Source organism: Artemia franciscana, chromosome 19 (genome assembly GCF_032884065.1).
Source record: "Artemia franciscana chromosome 19, ASM3288406v1, whole genome shotgun sequence".
In the NCBI taxonomy this organism is placed as follows: Eukaryota; Metazoa; Arthropoda; class Branchiopoda; order Anostraca; family Artemiidae; genus Artemia; species Artemia franciscana.
The window spans coordinates 30,274,547-30,297,847 of NC_088881.1; the positions used below are offsets into that span (position 1 = coordinate 30,274,547).

Here is a 23,301-nt window from a genome sequence, read left to right on the forward strand (position 1 = left end):
CATAGATTTATTTGCCTGAGTTGTAATCAGGAAGGGTGTTGTAAAACACAAGGAAGTTAACAGTTACAGCCACCTTTTTCCCACGAATTGTAAAAAGCTCTTAAACAATACCGACAGGAGCGGTACAATTCTACAAAGTAAACTTAAAAAAAAAAAAAAAAAAAAAAAAAAATTGCAGAGAAATCCCGTGCCACCTGAACAATTTAAAAAAGAAAAGAAACAAAACTACCAAATAAAAAATAGTGCCAGGGTGGCAGACTGGAAGAACAGTTAATTTGAAGTTGCTTCAAATTTAATGAGACATTAATTAAGACATTAGTTAACAAAATTTAATCATAATTAAGAAAATTATTACCACACTATCAGCACCTGGATCCTTATTATTTTTCAATACTTATAATACTGTCGCTTATTCTTCCTCACAAAACAAATCTTCCTTCATATTCAAGGTATATAACAAACTTTTTGATTTTCCTCATGTCTTTTCCTGCAACTCTATCTCGGTTTAGCATATTCTCAAAATGTTCTGCCTATCTCTCTTCAACTTTTTCCTTATTACTAATTATGGCCCCATTCCTATCTTTAACTAGGATCAAGTCCAGATTGACTATTCCCTCTCAATTTATTAACATGTCAGTACAGTATTTTACTATTATGCCGTCTAGCTGCATCTTCCAGATCTTCGGCAGTTTTATCCATGGCCTCCACTTCACACCCCCTTAGTTCATATTTCAATACTTACTCCACTTTCTTTACATACCTTTTGTTTTAATATTATCTACCATTCAGATAATCCTTGCACAAATCCCTTCTCATCTCTATTAAACATAAAACTTTTCAACCAAAGGTTTGCTGTTAAAGTATGTGCCATTTTATGACCAAACTTCGTATTGGTTATAACTAGATTTTTATACCTATAAAATTGCAACAGTCTATAGTCATTACTGTTTTCTTTTCCTACACCAAATTTACCTAAGCTAAGATACTATCTATCCCTGTTTCTACCGACGTGCGTTAAAATCTCATAATAAAAACACCATATTTCTACCTGGGACCCTGTCTATTTGCTCCTGAAACTGTAAGTAAAATTTATCTGAGTCACTAGTATCTCCGTCAGACGGTTCTACAGGGTCATATACTTTTTTAGTCATAACATGAGCGATTAGTATTCTATTATTAATACCTTCCCAGCCTTAATAAGACTTAGCAGTTTCCTTATTCATCATGAGCCCTACTCCCTGTCTATGTAACCCATCCTTCCTACCTGAGTAACCAAATTCTATATTACATAATTCCATCTGCACTACCCTGAGATATGAGTTTCTGAATTCCTAACAAGTCCAGTTCGAATCGTCTGAATTCATCAGTCAAAATGTTGATATGATAGTTAATTTTTAACGTTATAATATTCCAAGTTCCAATTTTCATGTTCTTTAAACCATTGAAATTATTTTGGCCTAAAAAAAAGCAATGGTCCAGATACCAGTACAGGACGAGAACCAACACATCTTCTCAAGTCTACACCGAAGCACTTCACCGAAGCTCTCAAGTCTACACCGGACAGCAAGAAGTCCATGGGACCTCCAGAATGAAACGAGGATATTTGCAATATATGACCCGTCTTGATCACAACATAGTTTTCAGCACTTGGCGATCCTCTTCTATCAGCAAGAGTTGAAATCTTGCAAATACAGTTTCAACCCTATTATCTCCGGCTCATTATACATTCATGTCCACAAACATTATGCTACTACGGGGAGGCAGCCCATAGTAGATAAATTAGATAGGGAGAGGTTTTCCAGCCCAAAAACGCCGACCAAAACAGAACAAGCCCAGAAGAATTATCCATTAATCAGAATCCTGTGCAAATGCTGTGTCGTTTACTAGGCTAGGCTATGATTTTACGTTTTTTTGTCCAAGGAGGGAGATGTAAAAGATAATTAGCAAATCTGAAGAAGATTGACCGCAGGTGCTTCTTATCTGTAACTTTAAAAAAAAAAAAAAAAAAAAAAATCAAGAAAGGAGCAACGTAAAGCAGATGTGGAAGGGTTATGGGGTTACAGATGGATGCTAGAAGGTAACGCTTGAAGCGTAGTTTGCTTTTTACGAATCCAGCATAGGAAATACAAATTTTACTCTCAACGTGAGATATCAGCAAACGACGTGTGTGGCCGATGGATGAGCCAATTGGAAGGCCCAGGTACGTAATGTAGTCTGCGGGTTTGATAAGAGAACCGTCAAGATTTAGGACAGAAGTTGAGGGAACTTACCAATCGAAAAGAACAACTTCTGTTTTCTCAGAATTGAAAGACAGTCCGATTTTTGCATGTCCATCTTTGAGGATTTAAATTCTGCTCAATCCACTGCATCGTCCGGCTAAGATTCAAGATGTCATCAGCATAACAAATAAGACACATGGATTCCCCTGAGAATGCAAGAAGGAAGACATTTGCCTGAGCTCATAGGACACAATGAATGAACAGGGTTGGGGAAGTGGTAGGTCCATGTCTAGTCCCTTTCTTAACGGGGATGGGGTACTCAGGAGTCACAGGCAAATTCAAGGGATTAGATGAGTTTGGCCTCACACGAGAATTATGACAATTGTATTGGGACTGATGAAGAGCCGACTGCAGGGGTTAAACAGGATGGGAGCTTTAAACACACTCTAAGATTCTGATATAAACCCTGAGAGCACGAAAAACTAATGGGATAATGCCTCGCTTTGCCATACGAAGCAACATGGGCGAATGAATTAAGAAACCAACCGCACGTTTGATGTCATGTCCGGCGAGGATCAGACTTTTTCCCGAAGATTCAGCACTAGCAAGGGCAACAAAAACTGCTGTAATAGCATGGGTACAGCCAAGATTAGCCTGATAACCAAACTGTTGTGGGGGAATATAACATTTTAGTCTTAGCTCATCAATAAGAAGGAGCTCAAAAAGTTTACAGAGAGTAGTAAAGACCGTTATGGGACGGAAGGGGAAATATTGCGACTCAGACTTTCCTTTTTTGGGAATCGGAGCCAGATCACCACTGCAGAACAAGGAAGGAAGAATACCTGTATCAAATATCATTTGCATGAGAGGGCAGAGATGACACACCTGAACATTACTTCCGTTAGCGATCTTTAGATCGCTCATCCTCAAGACGCTTTGTCTATGCCACAGGATGCTTTCCTTTTGAGTCGAGATATGACTTCTATGACAGCGTCACAAGTAACAACAAAATCAAGATCAGGAAATTCATCAATGAAGTTATAAAGCTTGTCATAAAATTGTGATTCTAAAATGCAAACAGGCTCAGAGAATCCATTTGCAAAATGGGATACGCATACGGACACAGGAATGTCATTCGGGTCTGGCAAATTGAAGGAGATATTACGAGGTAATAGCTTCCACAGCAGATCAGGCAAACTCTTAAAGTGTTTGCATTTTAGATCGATGAAGGGCGAGTTCCCTGGCAAAACATTTTTTTTTAATCTTTTCTCAATTCATTGACTATTCCTTGACAGGAGCTTTCTTTCAGCAGGACCGGGCGTTTTCTGCCACAATTAGTATTTACTAGTATTAGTAATTCTCTGACTATTCTTTGGCGGCGGCGTGTTGTCAGCAGGACCGGGCGTTTTCTGCCAGACATAGTATTTACTAGTATTAGTAATTTATTGACTATTCCTTGACTTTCAGCAGGACCGGGTGTTTCCTGTCACACTTAGCATTTACTAGTATTAGTAGTTCATTGACTATTCGTTGACCGGGGCTTGCTTTCAGCAGGACCTGGCGTTTTCTGTCACACCTAGTATTGGAAATTCAGATGTTTCAAGGGAACTTATTTAGCCACAAGCTTTAAAGACTAACGCTCAACACCGTATACAAATAATTGTCATTTCAAGCACTTACAAACATAAGCTCAAATAGGGATAAGTCCTATTATTAGAAAGTGGAACAGATACAATCAGTTCTTAATATTTCTACAATTTCCGTCATCAGCAGATATGTGATCGGAATATCCAGAACTTTTTGTATCTGTTTCACTGTGTAATAAAAGGACTTATCCCTGTTTGAAGTTTTATTTATTCGTCATAGAAAGGAAGTGTGGTTTTTGAAAATAAATGTCGATTTCAAACGCTTCTTCCTTATCCTTCTGATCTCCAGCTCCCCCCCCCCAAAAAAAAAATTCTGCACAGGACGCACTTCCAGGATTGCCTCCCGGTCAGTAGGTGAAGTGCCACAATTGCTAAAATTTGCATGCTACACAGCAATTTTCGGTACTATAGTAAAAAAAATAACTATAATAATGCTAAAATAGCGATAAATAATACTTTTGTAATACAGGTGGCAACCCTGAGCACATGCTACAGCGCTAAACATTATAGAATAGTTCTAAAATAGCACTTTTGTGCAACAAGTGGCAACCCTCCGCGCTTCCCTAAATGCCTAATATCGCAGTTTCAAAAATTTTCACTATCCATCCACTTCCTCTTACCCTCTCAGAAATATTATTCCTCAAATCCTTTAACTCTTCACGTATCGTACACAATGCGTCTATGGACATTAGCAGACCTTAAAGCGGAATCAATGCGTGTCTAGCTAGACTACATTTTCGGAGTCGTGTATGTCGAGACATCAATATCCATCCTGTTCACGTGTAAAATTTGGTGCTTGACTGCTATAACTTACAGCCCTGACTCCAGATCAAGGGTCTTAAACTATGGGTCTAAGATTTTCAATCCTAATTATTTTCTTTTTGTTCCTGTATTTATCACTTTTAATTAAGGGAGGCATTCACATGTATGTCTGGCTGGACTTCTATTCTAAGGCAATTGTATTGACAGACATACATGTTTAAGCATGGAAGTCTTCCTAAACATGCAGATGAACACCGCTTCAGAAACAAAAACAAACAATCAAATGAAAAAAAAAAGTTTACTAAACATTGTTTTACTAATGTTTAATCCAAAAATAAAATAAAACTTTAGAAATTTCCACGATCCATTCGTTCCCTCTTACTATCTCAGAAATGTCATCTTTCAAATCCTTCAACTTCCTTCAATTCCTTCCTTCAACTCCGCATATATTGTACACAATACTTCTATGGACACAACCAGAGTGTATGAGGGGGAAACTTATTCCTCCTACAGTAGGTGTTCCAAGGCAAACAAAAAACGGTAACATGCTTTAGCTTTTTAGATCTACAGAAATCTTTTTCAGCTTCAAAATCTCTTTTTTTTTCAACTTAAAAATTGAAACCAAACTGTCTTCATCAGAATTTTTCTTCATCAGAGGCCCATGACGGTAAATCATTTTGATCAAAATCTTCCGTCAATCGATTGACGTGTGCTTCAGTCAACCTTCAACCAACCCTTCAATCTTGACCAAAGCTAATTTCAAGTTTAATTTTAATTCATAGTCAGATTTTTAGTTTTAGTTCAGAATCGAATAGTGAATTGTCTACCGTGTGTGAAATGCAGTCTAATACTGATTTGGCTTTTCTTGCATGTACTTTGGTTCCCATCAAGCGAAAACAAAAACAAAATAGGAAACGTCATTGGTCACAGAATTTCAAAACAATAATTTTACTTTTTAGTTCAGAAACTGTATAATCTGGTTTCAATATCTTTACCGCCCGCACTATCCTTTCAAATGCCGCACTTTTCTTATTTCGGTTATAATAGTATCTAATTTTAACTTTCCCTAACTCAGGGTGATCCCGGTATAACTCTATTAAGAAGCAGATAAACTCACGTTCCGCATCTTTGCTTACTTCCGATGTGTCTTCCATTGTTGTTGGTGCATGACTGATCCAAAACTCGAACTAAACTAGTCTAGACGGTCCATCACCTTCGTCAACCACTTGAGTCATTCAAACTTTCTATCAATCACCGTCAACACTTGATTCAAGCATTAAAAAGATTCCTAAACAGTCAATCATGCTTGAATCAATCGACTGACGGAAGCTTCGATAGGAAAGAATTGACCATCTCGGGCCTCCTTAAGACAAAAAAGAACGCAAAAGCCAGCCAAAAACTGTCCTGGAAGCAATATCGATGAAAAACAAACTTTGGAGACATTATTTGTAGGCTAAGGATGATAAATCGTGGTGTACTTATAAAAGAGCCAACAATTTTACAACAATCTCTCTGCGACCACAGACTGAATCAGTAGTCATCAGTCGTTGGCTACCTGCAAAGCTATCCAAAGAGGTGCTGGAAGTATGTAAATAGGGACAACAATGATCAATCATCTACGATCTTCAGGGATCCAGTCACTGGTGAATCTGTTGATGATGATAAAAGGAAGGCAGCTATTTTTAATGAAACTTTTTCATCATCCTTTGTAGATCCTGCAGCTCATATTCAACCTAATTCTATTCTGGTAGCTCCTTCACTGCAAAATGAGTCAGAGTCTACAATATTCGATTCTGCGTCTTTTTTTTTTCTTTTTTTTTTTACAATTACCACTATCAGAACACTATAGCCGTTTTTTTTTTGTCAGAGTGTCGCTCTGTCACAGGACACCCCTCCACAGTGAAACTAAAATCATAATAAATAAAAAAAAAACTAAAAAAATACTCAAAATCCTTCTGTTTATCATAAACTCCCTTTCTTCAAAATCCTAAAGTGGTAGCTGTGGTGGGAGTAGTAATAGCAGAAGTGGTTGTGGCCACATCAGTCTTTGTAGGGATTAGGAATAACCCCTACAAATATTTCTGTTCTGAATCGGCAACAAATGGATATTTTTCCAGCTAGATATTTGTTTGTAGAAACGTAACTTTAAGGGGTAGGGGTAGTCATAGTAGGCATCGTAAAAGAAGTCACCTTCGGTCTACTCATGATATGAGTAGTAGCGGTGGGATGAGTCACGAAAGGAATAGTTATTATAGGAGCACTGTGCAGTAGGAATATTAATACGAGTAGCTGTACGACTCAATACTTTCTGGAAGGCTTAAATTTTATTTTAATCATTTTACCAATTTTTAGAAGCTTACTGATATCGAAAACAAATTTTTTCTGTAGGCTTGAGCTGTACTAAAAAATTTTTAACTATTATTTTAAAAAAGCTGACAAAACTTAAGGTAAATTCCGAATAATCCCTTTTTTGTAAGTTCTTGAAAAAATCGAAGAAAAAACCGTTACGTAGATTTTCAAATATATTTTGCCTTCCCCCAATATTTTCGCGAATTGACTCCGTTATTCAATTTTTTTTTTTTTTTTTTTTTTTTTTTTTTTTTTTTTTTTTTTTGTTTTTTTTTTTTAGCGAAGCACAAATGAAACTCTAGTCTCGAGAAAAGTTTAAGGGGCCAAGAACACTGCACCTATTTATGGATTTTTCTTTACATTTTAAGCATGAATTTATCCTTCGCGGTAAAATTCCTTTTAAAATGATTGAAATTATTTTTCAACATCGCTCCTTGCTTTTTATTCAAGAACTTCCCTTTTTTTAATTGAAAGCATGCAAAGACAGAATTGCATTAATTGGTAATGAATAAATTCCACAATAATCCCTAAAAATCCAATTATTTCCACTCAGGGACATTCACCACAGATCCTACAACACTTGGTAATAGCTCACGAGGCCCAACATAGTATCTGGATTTTGCCGTGAAAAAGTATATAGCAGCTTCACACACATTACTTAAGTCCCGTCCACACATCATACCATCAAAAAATTATTCAAAATTATACTTCAGAGACATAAATATAATTCATAATAATATGAAAATAGTTATTAATATAATAATTAATACAAATATAAATCATAATAGTTAACATCAATATGAAATAAACATAAATTAAATTCAGAAATTGCCAAATAATCCTTAGTAGCGTTAGCCATATTCAGAGAGGATGTCACCGGTTTTGAGCCCCCCCCCCAGAAATATTGGTTCAATTCTTAAAAAGTAATAAAAAAGCATATAAACAAAATTTTGATGAGTTCTGTAATGTTCCCCTGAAAAAAGGTCTTGGATACGCCCTTGCTGCTGGTAATTTTTTTCTTTAAAAATGAATAAATTGATTGATTGACAGATATAATAATAAAAAAAAATTACAAGACTAAACAAAGAAATTAAATAAAAAATAAGCAAAAAAGCATTGTAAAAACTGAGTCCCCCAACAAGCTAAGCTTCTTGGGCCTAATAATCCTTAATGGTACAAGTCAAGGGCATATTCAGAGGGGATGTCATCGGTTTTGAGTCCCCCCCTGAAATATTGGTTAAAAACTTAAAAAGTAATAAAAATACATAAACAAATATTCGATGTTTTGTAATGTCCCCCATCCCCGAACAAAAATCCTGGATACGCCCGTGGCACTAGTAAGACAATTTTTTTCAGAATGAATAAATTGACAGATTGAGATAAATAATAAACAAATACTTACAAGACTAAGCAGAAAAAGCAGCATTGCGAAAACTGAAAAGATGAAATTCCTGCCATAGCTTGAGTACTCAAAGATTTGCTTCCAAATAGCCAACACTACCCTGCATCCACCAAGGAGAATAGAAGCTATTGTTGCATAGTAAACAAAATCAACAAATTGTGAATAACTAAAACCTGAAAAATTAGCTATTATTATATTATTACTATTGTTATATAATAACATTATTATATTATTATTTAGCAACTATTATATTATATCGCATTACATTGCAATTCATTCCAGAAAAATTTCAGGAAAAAAGAATTTACACACTAAAAAACATAAAACGAATTAAATAAAAAATAATTCAACATTTCTAGAACACGACTATACATTACATGAAAGGTCTGAACAGCAAGGATCTCGACTATCTCAATAATGCGAGACGTAACTTTCAACTTCCTCCATAACACTTCCTATTTTTATTCCATAAAAGAATCTTTCTTTTTTTTTAAAGTAAAACCTCTTAAAGCAAGAAAAACCCGGAAGCCATTCGAGCAAGCGTATCAGCTGGTAAAGCAGTGTCGGACATGTTTCATAGGTCCAACATCATCATGGTCATCTGTGAGAGTTCTTCCACGGAAGGGGGAGGGATGTTTCAAAATGGTTATTTTTGTAAAGTATATTTGTTCCAGTGTTTCGTTTCTTGTGTTTTGTATTCTAAGGAGGAGGAGTTTTGCTGAACCGGACACCCTTCTCCTCCTTAGAATACCAAATATACCGTCAAAAGTCTCCTCACAAAGGACATGAAAAACTTGGGAGGACTTAAAATGCCAGCAATAAGACTTGTATTTTCTGCAATAGCAACAGATGCGCTATAAGCAATACAGCGGTGCTCAGCAGAATTAAAACGTAAGGGATGCTTAATTTAACTAGGAAGTCAGTAAAGACAGAGCATTCTAGCATGAAAGGCAAGCAAAGAGACATTATGCGGGACTAGTGATCATTCTGACAGTGGGAGCAGTGAAGATGTTAAAGTAGAATAGCCAAGGCTCAGGTTTTTTTTCACAGTTGAAAAAAGTTTGAAAAAAAAACAGGAATATAAGTCTGCGAACTAAGATTAGAATATTGGAAGGTATAGAGATGACAGTGGCCAAACATGGTTCTACAGCATGGTCGCTCCAAAAAACAAACGAAAATTTGCTGGATACTTTCCAGATAAACCAACTACGGATTTCTTTGGGTACCCGGCTGACTGACCGTATTTCAAACAGTAGGCTGTAAGAAAATTGTGGTTAAATCCCGTAATCTAGGGCTATAATGAGAGAAAGGTTGAAATGGCTAGGGCACGTTCTGCAGATGAAGGATGACTGATTGCCCAAAATTGTCCTTTTCGGTCAACCATCTAAGGCTAAACGGAAAGCAGGTCGTCCGCCGTTGGGGTGGGTAGATGTCGTAAAGATAGACTTAAGAGAAATGGGAACTTCCAGGGAGGGTGTAAAGAGGGAGGCTTTGAATAGAAATTTGGATGGAGGAAGAGCATGCGTAGCTGTGTTGGCCTCAGGTGTCTTGGTGCTGCAGTGAGTTACTAGTAGTAGTAGGTCAGCTACACTTCTTGAGGACACCAATGCTTGTCATAACAAAACAGTAGCATTTTTGTTAAAACTTAGGAATGGTATATCCTAACGCATTCAACTACGTTTTTTATCGACACTTTCAACGTTCCTCCGTGTGCGAAATGCATTAAGACTGTTTGATATGTTAATGGATCAACCAATCTCGTCCAATAAAATCTTTTCTTTTCTTTTGGACAAGACTGGGTGGCTTTGTCATAAGTTGTATAGCTTTGATAAGAGATCCCTGAATGGATCTATTAAGATATACCTCAATGGATCACCTATCTCGTCAATGACAAGCTTTTTTAGTTTGTGTGGCAAAACTATTCAGAACTGATTGGGCGGTTTTGCCATAACTTGTATGGCCTTGACAAGAGATGAGAATAAACGACAGAAAAATAAAGCCGAAACCTACTTCCCACGAATCTTAGAAAAACTATTTAATTTCTCATTTTGTCAGAATCTGAAAATATTCAGAACCGGTTGGGTGGTCATGTCATAACTTGTAAAGCTTCGATAAGTGATCCCTGAATGGATCCATTAAGAGATTAAATAAAAAAACAAGTTTTTTAGATGAAAGTAAGGAGCGACATTAAAACTTAAAACGAACAGAAATTACTCCGTATATGAAAGGGGCTTTTCCTTCTCAACTCCCAGCTCTTTACGCTAAAGTTTGACTCTTTCTCTTAACTCTACATTTTAAAACAGTAAAGAACTTTAGCGTAAAGAGCGGGGCGTTGAGAAGGAAAAGCCCCTTTCATATACGGAGTAATTTCTGTTCGCTTTAAGTTTTAATGTCACTCCTTACTTTCATTTAAAAAACTTGTTTTTTTATATTTAATTTCTGAACGTTTCTGAATCAATGCATGTTTTGATTTTGGCTCTCCGCAGAGGAATAATTAAAACGAAATTCGTATATTTATTTTTTTGGCTAAATGGCTTTCTCATAATTTTGATCGAATGATTTTGAGAAAAAGGAGCGGGGGAGGAAGCCTAGTTGCCCTCCGATTTTCGGTTAGTTAAAAAGGCAACTAGAACTTTTAATTTTTTACGAATCTTTTTATAAGTAAAAGATATACGTAACTTATAAATTAGCTTACGTAAAGAACTTTTGTATTCTCATGTTTGTATTACATATATAAGGGGGTTAACCCCCTCGTCAGTACCTCGCTCTTTACACTAAAGCATAAATTTTGTCCCAATTCATTAAGAATGACCCCTGAATCACAAAAGCCGCAGAATAAATAGTTGAAATTACTAAAAATACTTTAGCGTAAAGAGCGAGGTATTAGTAGGAGGTGAGCCCCTCATATGGGTAATAATTTCTGTTCGTTTTAAGTTTTAATGCTGCTGCTTACTTCCAGCTGAAAAAAAACTTTTTCATGTTTATTTTTTCATTGTTTTTTTTTTAAGTAATGCTAGTAAATCCTGCGCTCCCTTCATGGAAATTTTCTTCCCCCATGTTAAATCCCTCGATGGAAAGTTCCCCCAGCATATCCCCGTCTTCTCAACCTCTGCCTCCAACCAAAATATCTTCCTGAAAACGCCTGTACACTTCCCAATAACCATTACTATATGTAAGCACTGGTCAAAGTTTTGAACTTGTAACCCCTCCCACGGGGACTGTGGGGGAGTAAGTCGTCCCCAAAGACATAGTTATAAGGTTTTTCGACTACGCTGAATAAAATGGCTATCTCAGAATTTTGATCCGTTGACTTTGGGAAAATAATTAGCGTGGGAGGGGGCCTAGGTGCCCTCCAATTTTTTTGGTCACTTAAAAAGGGCACTAGAACTTTTCATTTCCGTTAGAATGAGCCCTCTCGTAACATTCTAGGACAACTGGGTCGATACGATCACCCCTGGAAAAAAACAAAAAACAAACAAATAAACACGCATCCGTGATCTGCCTTCTGGCAAAAAATTTAAAATTCCACATTTTTGTAGATAGGAGCTTGAAACTTCTACAGTAGGGTTCTCTGATACGCTGAATCTGATGGTGTGATTTTCTTTAGGATTCTATGACTTTTAGGGGGTGTTTCCCCCTATTTTCTAAAATAACGCAAATTTTCTCAGGCTCGTAACTTTTGATGGGTAAGACTAAACTTGATGAAACTTATATATTTAAAATCAGCATTAAAATGCAATTCTTTTGATGTAGCTATTGGTTCCAAAATTCCATTTTTTAGAGTTTTGGTTACTATTGAGTCGGGTCGCCACTTACTACAGTTCGTTACCACGAACTGTTCGATATCTTAATAGATCACACTATCTCGCCCATTACAAGCTTTTTTAGTTTGTGTGGCAAAACTATTCAGAACTGATTGGGCGGTTTTGCCATAACTTGTATGGCCTTGACAAGAGATGAGAATAAACAACAGAAAAATAAAGCCGAAACATACTTCCCAGGAATCTTAGAAAAACTATTTAATTTCTCGTTTTGTGCCAGAGTTAGAGATATTCATATTAAATGAAACTTACATAATTAGAAAGCATACATATCAGCCACTTGGGCCACTGAATATGTCCCACAACAGTGGTGTAAGGCCACAAAAGTCCCAATCCACAAAAATGGCTCGAAAAGAGTGTGAAAATCACCAGCCCATCAGCTTCATGGGCCAGGCCTGACTTGAGCTTGATGGACCTGACTAAGATCCTCCTCCATACAATACAAGCAACCACCGCTCGTGTTATCGACGATTATCTACTATTGACCAAATCTTTACTGTGCGCCAATTGATGGAACACTACATCGAGTTTAAAAGAGAGCTCTTCTACTGGAGTCCTATAGGGATGCATCCTATCCCCGCATCTGTTCAACTTATACCTGCATGCCATCCTGTCCCTGACACCTTCTGGGTGTCGGACGAAAATAGGGGGGATCCTGCTCGATAAACTAGCGTAAGCTGATCATATCGACCAGCTAGCTACGGCACCCCAAGATCTCCAAATACAGGCAGACAGCATCTCTTAAGCAACGAAGTCGTTTGGGATGCAGATTAATGCAAACAATACTAAAGTCATGTTTACATCATACCAGGACCAGGAAACCATTGATGGTGAGCAAGTGGAAATAGAAGACCGATTTCTTAATCTTGGCAGGCTATTAAAGGCTGATAATTGCCATACTGCCAGCATTAAACGCCGCGTAGCCCTTGTCAGCTCTAGTTTCAGAAGACTCACAAATCTATGAAGGTCCAGCCACCTTCGAACCGTCTGAAAACTCCCCTTTTCAACAGCCTGATCATACCCATAGATCTCTATGGGAGTGAGACATGGACAATAAAAGCCGAAAACGAGTGCACCCTCCTTGCATTCGAAATGAGATGCTTACACCAGATAGTAAAGATTAAATACAATGACCATGTCACAAACGAAGAAGTCCGTAGACGACTAAAATCAACAGACAAGATCCTAAGCAAAGTTAGAAGACAGCTACTGCGCTGGTTTGGCACTTCAAGAGAATGGACCCTAATCGACTACTCAAGATCTTGCTCGAAGGGACCGTTGAAGGGCGTCGACCACGGGGAAGACCTCGTAAGAGATGGTTTGACAAATTTGATCGGCAGCATCCTATCACCAAACTATCCAGAACTGCACCTAACCGAAGAACATATCGAGCACTGGTCCATGAAATTTCGAAAGGAGCAGCCACAAAATGTCCCATAAGGATGGATGGGACTTGAGTAAGTATTTTGCTTTTTTGTTTGAAGAGAGCAGAATTTTCTTTTTCAAGTTCGGGAAAGGGCAGTCCCTCAAAATACTCCAACATACCTGCTTTGAAAACATTAAAACCAGCTCAAAAGAAGCATCACTGAAAAATTTGACAGTTTTGGAAGTTTCCTGTTGTGCTAACTGCTTTGATTGAAATTTTTGCTGACAAGGGATGCAAATTATTTATGCTATATGTACATTGAATAGACAGTGATTTACTTAATAATTAGTAAGATATTATAGGTGTTCTTTGTTTTAAACTAGTTTCTAGGTAGTTTATTGAGCTGTTAACTCATTTAAGATCTTCTATCAATTTTTACCAAAATTAATTTAGAAGTTCCCAGTAGTGCTGGGAAAATTTGGCTAATGGTAATTTGTCTTTGAGACAGTGAACAGAAACTCAGACTCGCAAAATGAGATTTATACTACCAAACGTCCTTAAGAACCAGCTTATCTATGACTTCATTTTCAGAGGCCATGGAGATATCCCTGAAGCTAATAAACATTATCGACATTATTCAACAATAAATTTATCAAAATTACTGTAAACCTCAAAAGCCATCTGGTCAGATGATGCCTTCCTGAAGTTTGACGATACCTAAGGACATTGCGTGGGTAAAGTATTATCCAATCCAAGCACGGGCGGAGCGTTATCCAATCCAATCAAAGCCCGGCGGAGCATTATCCAATCCAATCCAATCACATTGCGCTGGCGGGTGAGTTTTGTTAGATAGCCAGTGTAATTGAGGAACATGTCAGCCCATGTATTTTTCCCGGAAGTGTGATATCTGCATAGGCATCAATAACTTACGTCCTGAAGATATACCTGAAGTTCAAAGCACCAAGGACAGTAACAATTTGAATTGACTTGAAGAAGCGAAATTTTACACACCAAGATGCATCTTACAAAATAAGAAAGCATCAGTAATCAATACTTCAATTTCTAACAAAAAATACCCCTATATGAAAGCAAGCTTTTGCTGCAAGCGGGGGTCAAACGTAAAAAAAAGAAACATGGTGAAAAAACTGCAAAATATAAGCTAAAAATATATTTATTTATTATTACGAATAGCGGTAAGCATCAATGCTTGTCGTATCTAATAATATAAATTCGCTTATTTATCTTTACGATTCAACTTGGCAACACTACCAACAATTTGATACTACCCTAAAAACTTCGTAATTTTAAAACAACCAAAAAAATAATAATCTTAGAAAATCGTAGCTTTTAGGTGCGAATACAAAAATGTTTTTAGTTAGATGTCTTCTGAGAAATAGAAACTTATTTGACGAAATTATTTATAGCCCTTTTCAGTTATTAGTTATCACCGTTCTTATATCCCGCATTATAGGCTACTCATTTTTTTTTCCTTTTTTTTTTTTACATTTCATTTATATGTTAATATTTTCAATGTTTTATATTATTTTCATCGTTTAATATTAATTATCATTAAAACGACAAACGGAGCAAAACGACACAACCTCAACATCGCCAATACTTCAAAGAATAAAAATTGAGATAAAGAATAAAAAAAAATAAAGATGAAAATAAAAATGTCTATATTTATATCTATGAAGAAAAAACTAAAATTGAATGAACTTTTAATAACAAGAACCAAAATTGCCTACGGCTTGCAATTCAAATTTGTGACTCACCAGTTTCCAGTTTTTGGAACTGGTGGTTCTGGCTTGACTGTATCTGGAATCCATGGTCAAAGGCAGTGAGACAAGTGTATTACGTTATTGAGAATCGTTGACCACATTCGCCACCTAACCCCGCTAGGTGGCGAAACTAACTTGTATACCCAACCTATTCTGAGATTCTATCAAAATTGTAGTTCAGGGGGTTGTATATTCCGTTTAGTAGATGTATTCAATTATACTATAAATAGAACTAACAAGGGTCAATGGGGCAAAAAGGATTTTAGTTTAATAAAAATTTTAGTTTAGCTTTAAAAGGATTATAGTTAAGGATTTTAGTCTAAAAATACAAAATTATTTTCAATTTATCTAGATTTTATAGGTATCATCACTTTTATAAGAACTTATTAACAAAACGACAAAAAGAATATAACCTGATTCTTATGATTGTATTTTTTATATAGCCTATACAACAAGTACTGAATAGCTATAAATTAATCTGTACATCTAACAATAATCTTTAATGTTTCAATTTTCCGCGACTGCTTTCTAACATTTTAACGCATTTAGTGTACTCCTAAAATAGTAATGAAGCTCCACAGACTCATCCTTACAGCATATAAGATGAATTTTTAAAATCTCTCCGAGCATATGTATCTTCAATCTACAGGGATGACTGATCTCCAAAACAGTACGAAATAAGCTAGCAACAGGCAATGCTTCTTTCTGATTGGATTAAAACTCGTATCTGAAAGTCTTACGGGTAAAAGAAGTCCCATTTTTAAAGCAACATTATTCGTTCACCTGAAAATTGGACTTCAAAAAGAGCCAACTAGCTTTTTTATCTGAAGAGTTCGAAACAGCAAGTACCAAGTCAAGTGAAAACTATAGGAAAACACAATAGAAAATTTTACTTTCAGGACACAATTCTTCCTCAAAACTGCGACCCAGAAAGACCACAATTATTATTTTTTTTCTTTTGATTGGCCTGAAATTTTCAAGGGTTATTGCTTTGACCAAGAGGACCACACATGTTTGTTCGGAGGGAGAAGGGTGTGAGGAGGCCAGAAATGGACCAAACAACTTTACGGTAAAAAATTAAGGAATCATCACCTAATCATCATCCCCTTCTCCCATCTTTTTCTAAAAGATCCTTTCAATAATAACAATTGTTATAAATAAGCCCATTTTAACATTGATTTGTCTTATCCTTCCGCTTTATCCCATTGCATCCTTAAGTTTTGTATTTATAAACGATTTAATGTAGTGCATTCAGTGTTGGTTTTATGCCATGAATATTTGCCATTGAAAAGGTTCAATTTCTCTTAGTAGGTCAAAGCGACTTGTGATTATTTTATGCATATACACAGGTTTTTTTTTACATGGATGACTTACTTGACTTGACTTAAGTCCCGTCCGGCCTTTGTGGCTGTATTGGGGCTTCTTCTCTTCTGAACAGATGATGAATGTGGCGACGGTAGGTCGATCTATCTTGCGCTAGACGAAGTAGCTGGGGGAGGTTACTGGCCAGGAAGTTGTCGGTCCATCTCTTACGAGGTCGGCCTCTGGGCGCGTGCCGTGAACCCGTCCTTCGAATGTGATTTTTGGGAGCTGGTTGGCCGACATTCGCTGGATATGGCCAAGCCAATGGAGTTGCTGGCTTCTGACCCGGTTCATGATGGTGCGGGGACAACGGAGTAGTTTTCGATGTCATCTGCGTATGCCAATTTACCATAAGCTTCCCTACAATTTCTGCACCGTCAACAGTCTCGGCAAATGATAGCGCTGCGTTGAGGAATAGGTTAAAGAGGTGGGGTGACAAGAGACAACCTTGAAGAACGCCCGCCGATGTCAGAAACCCCTCTGTCAATCCCTCGGGCGTTTGGACTTGGCTGACGAAATGTGAATACATGTCTCTTCTCAGGATTACTATGTTTTCAGGGACTCCATAGTGTAGCGGGATGTGCTATAATCCATCTCGCCATATCAAGTCAAAAGCCTGCTTGAAATCAATGAAGAGTAGTAGCAGCTCTTTCACAAACTCGATATACTTCTCCATCATTTGCCGAGTGGAGAAAATCTGGTCTATGGTAGAGCGGTCTTTTCAAAAGCATGCTTGGTATTCCCCTAAGATATGGTTTGTCAGAGATTTCAGACGGTCAAGGAGTATTTTTGTAAGAATCTTCGCCGGTTGGCTAGTTAAACTTATTGGTCTGCAGTTGTTACAGTCGCCCTTTTCCCCCTTTTTAAAAAGGGGGACGATGGTGGCTTTCGTCCAAGATCTGGGGAAGTGGCCCGTTTCCCAGGCACTTGTTATGACTTTGTGATAGATATCGACCAGTTCTTCTGGGCCTGCTTTTAATAGTTCTGACTGAATACCATCCGGGCCTGGGGCTTTATTAATTTTTAGAGATTTTATTGCTGAGCGTACCTCATCTCTTAGTGGAGGAGGGCTTGGGTCTATTGGATACTGCGGTAGAGGGAAAGATAGTAAGATTTTCGGATCGGGCGTTATTGTGGGGCTCAGTTTTTCTCTGAAGTGATCCTTCCATATCATCATTATCAACATTATCATCATTATCATCATTTTCATTGTCGCAATTTGCAATTCTTGGTCTCATACCGTCAGTTACCCCGGACGCGGTAGCACGAGTTCTTGAAGAAATTAAATTAAAAGCTGTCGAGCTCACTTTTATAAGAACAGTAATAATAATAAAACTCACCAATTTCAAATTGGACACTCCAATCATCACTAATAGTCATCGGGAATAAATAATGAACAATGATCCCTAAACTCCCAACAGAAACTGCGCTGATTAGACCAACATGATTACACCCGCTAAGTGGTTTCACTGGAAGGAATAATTCTTCATCAACAACCGATAATGCCAAAACAATCGTCAAGATATTGAAAAAATTATAATTTCCAGTAATGATTATCATCAGCATAAGAAGAACCTAGAACAAAGAAAATTAAATTCTTTTAATAAAACAAAACAAGTAAAACAACAGGGAGTTTACCTAGGACAGTGAAATTTGATTAAACCGTAAGAATATTCTGGCTCTATATCTAAAAGCCGTCCTAAGCAAAACTACGCATATAAATAAATAAAAAAAACTTAAAAAAAATGGGATTTTAAAATTAAAGTCGAAAAAATAAAGCAGTTCTAGAAGTAAAGTTCAACCAAAACTTGTTTAAACTTATTTAAAGACAAGTAGTATTTAAGTAACTCTTAAAAAACTCTTAAAAAAGGAATTTCGATAGCAATATATGCACTGAAAGAATTTGTGTTTTATATTGATTCTAAATATGTAAAATTTGTTATGTCTTAAGTTACGAGCCAGAGAAAATGAGTCCCGTTTTCGAAGAAGGGGGAAATCATCCACAGAAAGACGAATAATTTTAATAAAAATTATATCTCCTAACTGAGCATATAAAAGACAGCGTCGAACTTTACTGTATAGTTGTCAATACCTCATCTACAAAAAGCCGAAATTTTACATTTTCACTAGAATAATTACACTGTGGTCTTCGTCGTTATTTATATTAATTTTTTGATTTTTCGACCACTTCATACGTGGTGATTTGATTGAAATATACAAGATATGTCATGGAACATATGATATGCCTGCAGATTAAATAATCAACTTTGACAACTTACGAGGGCAAACTTAAAATCAACGATGAGAGATTCCATAAAGGTACCGGACGTTCAGTGGCGTAAATGGCTCTTGCGCCCTGAGCAAAATCTTGATTACCACCCCTTTTCCCTGTCTCCCAAAAATTGCCCAAATTTTAAAAAGATTTCGTTTATTAACAAGTTTTCCATTAATTAAATTTGACTTTTCTTACTATAGGCTCTGCAAAGTTATTAATTATCTCTACACTCTGTAAAGTACAAACAGGTTTGAATAAAAAATATCACAAGAAAAACATTAAAAATTCATTAAATCTGGTCTACTTACTTTTATTTTCAAGGAAAAAATGGATTAAAAAATGAATATTTCGGATTCAATTTGCTTATATTTACTTGCCAACTGTGCCCTCTACTTTATTTAAAAAAAAATACAAAATCACTATAAACGTTAGATTATTTATTTGAAATTTTCCGCCCATAGCGAATTCCCCCTCTGCTCCCCTAAAAACTGCCTAAGCGTGTGCTTGACTCAGCAAAATTCTATTATGCATACATGGGACTATTTACCACCTGAGGTTGACGTATCTCCCATGATTTGAACATTCAAAACCAATTAGGCGCAATAATATATTGGGAAATACTTGACATTCAAAAGTTTCGAAGAGATGTATGATTTGAAAAGGAGTTTCCAGCTAAAGAAAAATCAGTATTATTTTCATTTTAATATTTTGGAGGCTTATTAGCCTTATTTAAGCAGTATATTATTGTTATTACTTTACATTTAAATCATAAATTATCTTACAGCAGACACGATTATCAAGACAATAGTAAAAGAGGATATTAGAGACAGACCATACTAATGGTTTTAACATTTACAGAAAAAGGGCTAAAAAAATGAGGAAAAAGCCATCAAATATTGTAAGAAGCAACAAAATGCTATATTCACAAACATGCGTGCTAAAGGGGTTGGCGATAGAGACATTCTCTTGAAAAAAAAAATCAATAGTTATAGTCGCCTAAAATATTTGTTTAGTACTTCTGATCCCCCCTCCCACACCACAAAATAACCTTCGCTTAAGACTTAGATGCATTTGCCTATTTACATAAATACTACATTGGAAAACAATGGCAACTAGCAAAAATCAAATTTTCCATATGAAATGCTTTTTATCCGTAAGAATCAAAAGCTTAAAAAAAAGGAAAAATCTTATAACAAGTTTAGGTTAATGTGCAAAAATAAGAAATAAAAAAGACCTGCCTCAACAATTTGCTTTTTAAAGTTAACTAGAAATTAACTTTTTACTATTTACTCTTTACAATTTACTACTTACTTTTTAAAGAATTTCATCTTTCAATGATGCCTTAGTTTTTCAAAGAGAAAAAACGTCCGTTATAACATCAATGTGTAGAATTTTTGATAAAAGTGCCAAAATATTGACACTGGAAGAAATTTAGAAGAAATATTGAAGAAATATTGGAAGAAACTTGATAAAAGTGTCAAAATATTGGCACTGGAAGAAATTTAGAAGAAATATTGGAAGAAATTTTGATAAAAGTGTCAAAATATTTCCCAGTTTCGGAAAATATTTGTCAAACCCAAATTGGATTTGACTCCACTAGAACCTTTGTACAAGTTCCTACGAGGTCAGATTCATTCGGCACCAGTTGTATGATAGGATGTAATGAGTTTTATATTCTTAATATATTTGTTTAATATATATTTCTTAATATATTTACGAGTTCAGATTAATTCGGCACCAGTTGTATGATAGGATGTAATGAGTTTTATATTCTTAATATATTTGTTCACGTGTATTTTAAGTGCGTTGTATGTTTTTTCTTACATTATACACAAAAAGGGTTATATACCATATAACTATATTACTATTTTATAGTATATTATACTATATTATTTAGTATATAACTCCCTAAAACGGGTAGCAGGGCCTCTTTGCACCATCCTTGGCAAGCTCGCACCATGGTACATCACGGAACAAATTCTGAAACCCACACCTCTTCCCACAACACCACCATCAATCACCATGATTTTGACAAGAATCCAACATGTTCTTATACGGCATCCACCACAATACACTCCCTTCGACCACACATGGCACGCGCCACCTAACGTCAAAAATTTTCAAAGTTGAGAGTCTTTTGGTTTCTAGATTACTTCTCTTAAAAACTCAGCGATCGCGTTCGATAAGTCCAGCCCATATTCCCGCAGGAGGGTCAGTTGGGGATCAAGATTTAAAAGAATACTTTTATTTAGTATTTTCATCGAAAAATGACCTGTTTTGGTATTTCCGTTGAAAAACTGAAAAACAGCGAAATTGCCCCCTAGACTGAAGAATACATGTCACATCCTCCTACTTTTAAAAAGTCTCGAAGACGTAAGTCTCGTTTAATCGTTACTTATAAAAGTCTCGAATTTTCAAACGAGCAAATATTTTCTATACTAGCCAAAGCGTATTCGAGGTCAAAAATTACCTGACCATATGCTGCGATCCTTCTTAGTTGCTTAAATGGGGCATAAAAGAGGAATGGTAAAGCTATCTCAATAACAAACGTCATAATGACAGAAAATTGATGAACACATTTGGGGAGTTGATACAACCACCATGCTGGACGAGTGGGAAGGCACTGAGATTCGTAGTGAACTGGCAATGCTAAAAATATATAATTCCAGTGTTAGAAGTCAAAATTCAAAGAATATAAGGACACTAACACCCCAGAATGCCAAGAGTAAAAGAACACAAAAATTATAACGTCAGAAGAGTATAACGTCATAAGAATAAAAAACTATAACGTCAAAAGAAGAATAGTAGCACCCAGTGGCACTAGGAAAAAGGAAGAAAAATTGGAATGAAAAGTTCTGGATTATATTTTGAGTTAGACCAAATCTCATTTATCGACATGGCTTAAAACAACTTACAGAAAGTACACAGACACATTGACGCTGAATACCTAGGTTCTTCAGAAACAAAGAGTGTTTTTGTAATTGAAAGGAATGAAGGTAAAAAGAATTGAAAAAATTGGCTCTTAAATTAAGGTTTAGGACGGTTCTTGAACTAAGCTTTTGATTCAACAGCAGTTTCCTGCGGAAGCCTCCTGCGGGAGTGTTCAAAAGATTACTTCGGAATGAAAATGGAATAAGAGAAGACAAGTCATCAAGCCTATGAGCTTAAACTTCTATAAAGAGTATCTCCACCAACGAGCATTGAAAATATTCAATTTTAAAAAGCCCAACTCTTAAACTTATAATGGGGGCAACACAAACACCGCGTTTTCCTCCAGGGTATGTTTGCAAATGAAAAGCTGTTTTTTTCACAGAAAGTAGGGTATTCTTGGCAAATAATTTTAAATTTTTAAAAGAAGAACATTTAAAATTGAACGATGAAACGAAGAAAATTTGCTTGGCAAAGTCACCAATTAGCATATTGAGTGATTTAGTAAGTAATTTCCCATATCTTAGACTAAAAATATTCCATCACACTGAGAAAATCATTCAATCCAAAAGTCAGCCTAAAAAAACAATCAAACTGAGCGATATACTAGAAAGAAATCTTAGTTTGAAACTTTTGCAAAATAAGCGCTTACTGAATATATGCAACAAATACTGAATAAATAATTATTATAGCATTTGAACAAATATAAAATATTGAATAATAGATTTAAAATTACTACGTCTGCCAAGCCCTTAAGTCAGCGTACAAACTCTCAAAATGAGTTTTAATCTAGAAAAAAAATCCTGGTTCAAAAATTGGCATTAAGAACACTCCGCGTAAAGTTTGAAAAGCACTGCATCTATAGATAAAACAGGAATTGAACAATTAAAGCAGCCCATTTTTTTTTAGATGAATGTAAAGAGCGACACAGAAACTTAAAACAAACGCAAATTTTCTATATACACTATGAAGGGATTTTCACTCCTACTTTTTCAAGTTTCAACCTATTAAAAACAATAATCATAGTCTCCATAAAACATAAGCTAAACTGCAACACAAAAAGTACGGGATTCAGGTGGTGAAAGCCCGTAATGGCAAAAAAGGGCACCTGAAATTTTTTTGGAATTTTTCAACCCCCTCCCCCAAACACCGACACAAAAGAACCTACATTTCTCCGATATGACCAAATGCTCAAACTTTTTTGCATGATGAGCAAGGGTCTGCGTTGCGCAGATACCGACCTCCTGATTCGATGCCTTCGGCCGGGAGTGCTATGCATGGTTGGGGGCAAGTAATCCGACGCTCCCCGTGTTTTTCCCCCAGATTTCCCCAAGTACCCATTTACAGCTGGGTCGACTCCGGCTGAGCTTAAAGGATCACGCCATTGACT

General features: G+C 36.2%; 1 protein-coding gene across 4 annotated transcripts in view; it reads right to left on the minus strand.

Annotated features, from left to right (window-relative positions):
* LOC136039540 (lipase maturation factor 2-like) overlaps nucleotides 1–23,301 on the minus strand; it is a 68,142-nt gene that overhangs the window by 19,934 nt on the left and 24,907 nt on the right. For all 4 annotated transcript variants that reach the window (XM_065723361.1, XM_065723364.1, XM_065723362.1 and 1 more), the window contains 3 exons: nucleotides 21,454–21,632; nucleotides 18,049–18,283; nucleotides 8,379–8,551 (listed from right to left, as the gene is read on the minus strand). In XM_065723361.1, coding sequence (XP_065579433.1) covers nucleotides 8,379–8,551; nucleotides 18,049–18,283; nucleotides 21,454–21,632 — 587 coding nt within the window. The remainder of the gene's footprint in view (nucleotides 1–8,378; nucleotides 8,552–18,048; nucleotides 18,284–21,453; nucleotides 21,633–23,301) is intronic.